This window comes from Pinus tabuliformis, chromosome 1_2 (assembly GCF_031772625.1).
Source record: "Pinus tabuliformis cultivar Carrire ecotype Pingquan chromosome 1_2, CPIR1, whole genome shotgun sequence".
In the NCBI taxonomy this organism is placed as follows: domain Eukaryota; kingdom Viridiplantae; phylum Streptophyta; class Pinopsida; order Pinales; family Pinaceae; genus Pinus; species Pinus tabuliformis.
In genome coordinates this window covers 754,559,123-754,567,590 of record NC_142298.1, presented here as the reverse complement: position 1 = coordinate 754,567,590, position 8,468 = coordinate 754,559,123, and the positions used below count along the sequence as shown (strand labels likewise).

Sequence of the window (8,468 nt, the reverse complement as noted above, 5' to 3'; positions counted from 1 at the left end):
CCCTCTATCCAATAACATGAATTTAACATTTTCGAATTCATATGATATTTTTTATCTAATTTCCTTTAAACATAATGATTCAAACATTTTTGAAGAGTTTCAATGTGGCTGAATGAGAAATGAATAACATAAAATATACCAAATGATTTTTTTTTTTTTTAAATACCACTATCTTCATTTACAAGTCCTCCTCAAAAGGTTTCTTTTAGTTTTTCATGTATTTAAAAAGTTGCAAAAAATCTTATGTGAATGCATATGTCTCCAAAATGCAATTGAAATATTACTTCGCGAACTTCAAAAAATAATAAAAATTATAATTTTACATAAAAAAGTAATCTTTTAATATGAAAAACTTAGTTCTCTCCCCGTGTAGATCATTCTTATATATATATATATATATATATATATATATATATATATTAAAAATTACACACTTTAGACTATGTTATGATATGTGAACACACTAATACCTCTTATGTTTTGTGAAAATTTGCAAGGACATATATTGCATTTAATGGAAAATTGAGAGATTATATGACATTGATTTTTTTTGCAAAAAATATCATTAGGAGAACAACATAATTCTCCACATATTGTCTTTTTATTCAGAATGAAAATTCACATTTCTTATATGAATTTTGAGGGTTGCAATTACATTATAAATAAATAAAATAAAATAAATAAAAACTTGAAATTTCATCACTACATTTGGCCCAAAAGTATAAACCATCTTTATGCTTTCACCCGTAAACATTCTTACCTTCTCACCTTAACTTCAACTTAAACATTGATTCATTAAATTCAACTTGTCTTAGCCATACAATTTTGACGTTTATATAACCACTTATATCAACATAATTATTTTGACTTTCGAAAATTTAATAACTAACTCTCTTACCACTCTCAATCAAATTATTCTTTCAATATACTTTAATTATCACACAAAATAATTAATTTAAACTTTTAAAAACTTCAACACTAACTCTCTTACCACTTTGACTCAAATTATTCTTTCAATATACTTTAATTATCCCCGAAAATCATAGGAAAACATATTTCTACCTATTCATTTATTTATTTATTTAATTTTGAATCATTTTAATTTAATCAAATCTATAGAACCACTTACATGATTTTTATACCATTAAACAATTTTTTTAACTAGTGATTCTCTTTATGACCCCACACGTTTGTTTATACATATTTCAAAATATTCTCACTTTAATGAGTGTCGAAGATCTTTTACGCATCAAATACATGTGCATGCCTTTTTACAATGTTATAATATGTTTGTCGTGATATCGAGCGTATTCGGAGTGCCCCCAACTACTTTTATGGCAATTATTGACATCCTCATTTCTTAATAAATATAGTTATCATTAACTATTATGTAATAAATAAATTGTCAAACCAATATAGTTATTATTAGCTACTATGTAATAAATAAGTTGTCAAACCAAAAATAAATATAGTTATCACGAGCTATTATGTAATAAATAAGTTGTGTAGCATTTATCACGAGCTATTATCTCACTCTTAAAGGATACTAAAAGAGGGTAGCATAAGATTCAAATTTAAAATTTCAGATTCAGTAAAACTTCATTTCTTATAATTGTTATTAATAATCTTAATTTAAAATAAAATTATAATTTAATTAAAATTTTGAGATTAATTAAATTAACCTATAATTATGATTATGAAAATAAAGTGTACATTTGCAATGAAGATCAACCCAATGAATATATAAAGGACACTAGTCTCACTTTCTATTACCTTCAACCGCCATTATTGCCAGCAGCAAGAGGAGGGCGAGATCATGGCGGCGGTAGAAGAAGAATCGACTATGGAATTGACGAATTCGTCGCCCACTGACCTCATTGCGTCCAACGGGATGAGGACCCAGAAGTATGAAGGGTTTTGGATAAATGATAAGTTGTTCCCAGCAGTGAAGGTTTTGCAAAGGGAATTCCAACCGCTGGCGGACGACATTTTCTTGGCTTCATTACCAAAAACGGGGACAACATGGTGTAAAGCATTGCTTCACACCATCTTGCAATTTTGCAAAGAAGACACGAATTTCGGGGCTTCTGTAGAAGACCGAAATCCCCATTCTTTGGTACCCACCATGGAAGCTTACCTCTTCGATTCTACTGCTGAGCATCAACAGTACGACGTTTCCATCTTTTCCAAGTTTCCATCTCCGCGTCTGCTGCACACCCATTTGCCATTCAGTTTGCTGCCTCCTCCTGTCAGGTCTTCTGCTTATAAGATTGTTTACATTGCTCGCAACCCCAGGGATGTCTCCGTTTCCCGTTGGAAATACTTCAATAAACTTCGTGAAGACGGGTTCCCTTATTTAAATGGAGATTTGAGCAAGGCAACTTTGTTTGATGGGTTTTGCTCTGGGTTTTTCCATGGCGGCCCGTTTGCTGAAAGCGTTCTGAGTTATTGGCATGAAAACAGACGGGATCCCAATAAGGTGATGTTCGTTACTTACGAGGACCTGCAAGCGGATTGCGTGGGTTGCGTTAAAAAGCTTGGCCTTTTCTTGGGCTGCTCTCCTCAACTCATGGAGGAGAACGCTGCAATAATTGCGGAGAAGTGCAGTTTCCAGAGCCTGTCAACAGCGGAGGTGAACAAAACCGGCATAGGGTTGGAAAATAAACTTCGAATGCCCTACCACAGTTTATTCAGAGAGGGAAAAGTGGGCGACTGGAAGAAGCATTTCACGCCACAGATGGAGGAGCGTATTTATTTAGAGATCGAGCAGAAATTGAACAACGAGGGCCTCCATTTCAAATACAGTTTATAGAAAACCATCACATTACTGATCCATTTCCATTATGAGATAAGCGCTAAGTGGTGTAGAATGTTATTATATTACTGTCAACTATTTTTGTTTATCAATTGTCTGGGTTAGGTTTGGTGCCTTTGAAGGTGTTTATAATTGTGTGGGTTAAGTTTGCATATTTACGAAAATATTATGTTGTATTTGTTCTAATTGTATGGGCTTTAAGTTTTGATATTTATGAAGTTATGTTTGGTGACAGTGAAGGTGTTTATAATGGTGTATTGTAAGTTTTGATATTTATGAAAATATTATAGTTTATTTGATATAACAGTGAAAATCATTTTTTCTAATTACTTATTTTTGAGACATTTTCATTATTGTGAAAAAAATAGAGATTATTGTGTAGACATTTTGTGCTATTATGTAGTGTTGAAATTATTTGTTGTTAAGAGCATTAATATGGTAGAAGATTTGGTTTCAATCTCTCTATTGAATATTTAGATAAATAATAATTAAAATACATAATAATTAAATTTTTAAAATTAAAATAAATTTAGAAAAATGATAATTAATATTTATTTTATATGTTTAAAATTCTTTGTTCAAAATTACACTTAAAAGAGTAGTAACTAAAATAATCTATCTGTTGCAAGTAAAAGATATTATCTCACTTTTGATCTACACCATCCACATCCCTTATCAAAACCTACATCAATCAAATATAGGGAGGTTGCTTATGGATATGCTTATATTAGTGGCCTCACTGCTTTACTAGTGTTGAATGGAGAGTGTGCTCCTTATGGAACTCGAGAAACTGCAATAGACTAAAGTACTTTCATCAAAATAAATCCGGTATACTACTATAGATTATGCCATCTTTATAAACAATTATGTAAATCAATACCATGAAATAATATAAAGTCAATTTCTTTTAGGTGTCTCTACTTAACGTAGGAGAACTTTCTTTGATGAGTTTCAAGCATTGTATTCTTAAGATAAAGAAACAAGGACATCAATTAATTATTATTATTATTATTTTAAAGACTCAATGACTTCCCATTGTTGAAAAGTGTAACTAGGTTCCGTCTTCATAATGACATGTGGAATTGATGTAAAGAAGAATATAATTTTTTTTTTGTAATGCTTGAATCATAGGTTTCATGATCAAGGAATTTTATTTTAGTTAAGGTTCCCATTGTGAGCCTATAGGTTTTGTCATCAAGTCATAAAAGTCTATCGAGTCAATCTCATGTATGGAATACCGTTCTTGGGCATATTACATTTGTATATGAGTCAATCAAACAGTAAAAAGGCCCTCCAAAACCAAGCTCAAGCTCCACCAAGAAGTCGGCATCAAGATGGAATATTAAACCTACACCAAATGGCATGTCGGCCTATGTACAAGGAGAAGTTGACTTATTTCATGGGAAACCACTATAAATAGGTAGCTCGGCCTCCATTTGGAACTCAATTTTTTGGTCAAGGATAAGTCTGCAATAAGAAGTGCGAGGGTCACTTGGGATGGAACCTCATAACCAACAAAGAGAAGGAAAGGAAGAGAAAAGTCTTTGGTATTTTTTTTGGGTCTGTTTTGGGTTGAGTACACTCCACACATACGAAGTATAGGTGTTGTTTGTTGTAGTAAGAGTTGAGGTATTGAAGTCACTACCGAAGGTGAATCCAACGAGAAAGACAAGTGAAGAATCAAGCCGATTTAAGGAGGAATAGTTTTCATCTCAAAGCGAACAAGTTTGAGAGACAATATCTCTCTCAAACACTGCGATTAGGGTTTTTGAATCACGGATGAAAGTTGTAGGTTTGTTCCTAGGAACAGAAACTATGAAAGGCAATGGAGAATGAGGAAGAATCAAGAAGTTTAACTATCGTTGACTCAAATAAAAAGGGAACTCGTTAAGGAAGCTTTGTGACTTGGTCTTGGAGAGGAAAATAGGTCAAGGGTCTTGGTCATCATATTCATCAATTGAAGTCTCCATAAGAAGAATAATTTGTTTGGGATTTCCTCTCAAGTGGGAGAGGTTTTGGCCCTGGATGATTCCCTATATTCTGTGTCTCTTGTCTCTTTGTTGTTTATGCATTGATTGTTGTTTGATGAAGAATAAAACTATAATAATCTAACTAAAGAGAAGATCATAATCTAATGAAGTAAAAATATTCACAAGCAATTATCACAGAAGAGAAATTACCTAATCTTGATGCCTTAGATTTCTCAACATGGTATCAGAGCTAAGGTGACAAATTCAAGGAAGGGCATATTACCAAGGGACACTCAAGGATCAAATCTCGAAAAGGACATCAAAGCAAAGCTAAGAAGATCATCTTGGATTCAAGATCTATAAAGAAGCATCAAAACCCTAGATTGAAGAAGAAAGTCTACACCAGTAAGAAGTCTTGGAATCCTCAAGCCATCTCAAGAACCCTACTCAAGTTGAAGAAATTATACATCAATTATCTTTCTAGAGGAGAAAGATCAAGGACATTGCCATCGTCTTCAGAAATTCTAAGGCAACTTCCTCTCATTGAAGCAAGGACCATACCATTATAGAAGATCATCCAAGAAAGAATCCAAAAGTCATTATTGATCATTATAAACAACAAGGAAAATTTTAGGGGCAAATATTCGCAAGTGGGCTACTTTTCTATGTTTTTTCTAAAAAAAAATTCACTAATTTCATTTTTTTCGAAAATGGTTCACCCAAATTTTATAGTATAAAATTGTTTTACCTAAACAATTGCCATAGTTTTATAGAGACTACATACAATCGTTATAAATGTCAATATTTTTACAAAAGTATCGTCAAACATTTTATAATTTCCATATTAGGGGCTAGTAATATTCACTAACGTTTCTAAACTTTTTGATAGATTTCCATCCTTAAAATTTTCCTTGATAAAAAAGGACATATCCATGAAAGGATCTAAAGTTATCTCCTTCTTTATGAAGTCAAGGATCACCCTTGAAGAGATATATCCTCATCAAGGAGAAGTTCTCTATCATCTATATTACCATCAAATTCAAGGGGAAAACGAGTGGAAGAAGCATCTTCACAAGTAAGTATATTTATGTCTGAATACGCTAAAATGTCTTTTTGCGAGGAAAGAAACAAATTGGTTGGGGCTTCAAACTATCGTGCATGGAAGAAGAGGACACATCTGAATCTCATCAAAAATGAGGTTATGGATCATGTGAAAGGATCTATCGCCAAGCCAACAAAAGAAGATGATCAAGAACTAGAAAATTTTATGAAAGGGGAAGTGAGGGCTCAAAGGATTCTTATAGAATCCATCAAAGATCCCCTCATTCCATATGTATCTAAGCTCGACACCTCAAAAGAAATATAAGACAAATTGGTAGAGTTGTTTTCTGTAAGCACTGTAGGAGAAGTTATCTCTCTAAGGAAAGAAATCTACAAACTAAGGATATCGAAAGAAGAAGGAATAACCTCATAATTTATGAGGATATATGAAATAAGGGATCAACTTCAAGATATGGGAGAAGTAATGTTTGACAAGGAGGTGACCACTGTAGTAATAAATGCACTACCAAAGGAATGGAGTAACTTTACTTCAAGTATTAATGGGAAGAAAGAAGCTACTCCATTCCAGGATCTATGGTCTCTTTCCAAGATTGAATAAACCAAGATGAAGGCTAAAACTGATGTGGGGACAAGTAAGCAAAATCAAGAATATGCTGCTATGACAAAGAGAAGAGGAAATTATGGAAAATTTGGACCTCAAAAAAGGAAGAACCTAGCTAAGGTTCAATGTTATGGATGTCAAGAATATGGGAATTACAAAAGATATTGTCCCAAGCTCAAGAAGGACAATAAAAGAGGTAGAGAAGAAGCCCATATCACCGAAGAAGTGGAGGAAGTTGAAAAGAAGAATTCCAAGAAAGTAGAAGTAAAATATCTCTACTACGCTTGGGATAGTCTTCCTCATCTAGTTCTTTTCAAGTTCCTATTTTCAAGTTTTCTATTGTAAGATATGGCTATCATGATTCACTAAGGAAAATAATAGGATTCATCATGGCATCATAGAAGCATTAGAAGCAAGATATCGTGAAATCATCATATAGAAGCATGAAAGATAGCTAAAGTCTATGGAAGTCACCCATGGAAGGATATAGCTCTTGGAAACCTCATTAATAACATAAGTTGTAGTTATGGGAAAAGGAAGAAAAAAGTCATCTAGTACAAATATCATCATACATCAGTCAAAATGAAACATTTGTTGGATGAGGATACTCAAAATCATCTATTGAAATCTTCGTCGGAAGGTTCACCAATCAAAAGGAAGCAAGGGTTTCATCAAAGAATTCCAACTTGTGGAATTCATGGGATAATGGTATGATGACAAAAAAGTTAAAGTAGATCAAGGGATTGCAGTTCCTTCAATCAAGGAAGTTGTTGAAGGAAGTCTAAATGACCTAGAGGAAAATGAGGTATGTATGCATGTATTTGATATTATAGAGTCATGTCATATGGTTGCAGGTAGCATGGATAAATGATCTATCTTGAGAGCATGATCAAAAGAAAGGATCTCCTCTTTTGAAAGGGTGCAGGAAGGCATGAATCACACATTGTCTAGATGAAATCAACATAATATGTCCTCATATAAGATATGAGGTGGTTGAATATAACTGGAGGAACTCTGATTAAAAGTTCCTAGAAAGGAAATGTGTGAAGAAATAAAGGAAGATATCATGAAATATGCAACTATGGAAAAGGAAATCAACATCCAAGGACTGAGAGATTTGATTGGGATATCTCCATGAAAGATATGAAGACTTTGGTGAAGTCTGGAAAAGAAAGAGACCCTTGAAAACATATATCTTTTGGAGATGTGTTAATGTGTATGCAAGATGCTGATGCGAACTAGAATATGTCATGACGAAATACCATCACAATGGTAATTTAATGTTCATTCCTTTATTTTTGAATGATATTTGAATGGACTTATGCAGGGCTACCAAGGGAAGATCTATGGATATCTTCCACCCTTGATATCCATGTAGTAGGATGAAAGGTTCTTAAGGAAACATGGCATGAAGAAGGTAGCATGGAATAAAGTAAGGAAAGATATGAACTGATGGATCAATTTCTGATAATGACATTGCTGACTCACAAATGAAAGTGATGGATGGTTTGTTCCCTATGAAGAAATCCCAAAACATGAATATTCCCGAATAAAGAAAATAATTTTACGACATTGTGAAGATTTCTTAAAGCAGTTGGTTGTCCCATCATCTCCACCTAAGAAGTCGTTGTAGGTCCTTAGCTAAGAGGGAGTTTGGAAAGCAAGTTTCTAACTTGGTAGAAACTTGGAAGAAAATTCCTAAGCTAAGAGGGAGGTTAGGTACATTCCTTCACTGGAATAGATATATCCTCCACAATTAAGAGGGAGAGATAGACACATAATTCTTGGCTTCACTTGAGAAGACAGTATCAAGGATTGGGTAAACATTTGGCATCTGATTCTCTTTGAGGATGAGTTAGGGCATCCAAGATAAGAGTAGTCGTAGAGGATTGATGTTCTTTAAGGAATAGGAATCCAAGATAAGAATAGTCATGGTGGAACATACTCTAATAAAACCTGAGTTGGGTATGTTTTTAGAGAGACAATGATGAGGGCGTTTATACATCATTGGTATCGCCAA

At 33.4% G+C, this 8,468-nt stretch overlaps 1 protein-coding gene across 1 annotated transcript; it reads left to right on the top strand.

Annotated features, from left to right (window-relative positions):
- The first annotated feature begins 1,789 nt into the window (after positions 1-1,789).
- Positions 1,790-2,908, top strand: LOC149207978 (cytosolic sulfotransferase 8-like). The gene has a single exon (XM_089393972.1). It carries the CDS (start codon positions 1,817-1,819, stop codon positions 2,810-2,812), a length of 996 nt encoding a protein of 331 aa, XP_089250098.1. The 5' UTR covers positions 1,790-1,816; the 3' UTR covers positions 2,813-2,908.
- The last annotated feature ends 5,560 nt before the right edge of the window (positions 2,909-8,468 follow it).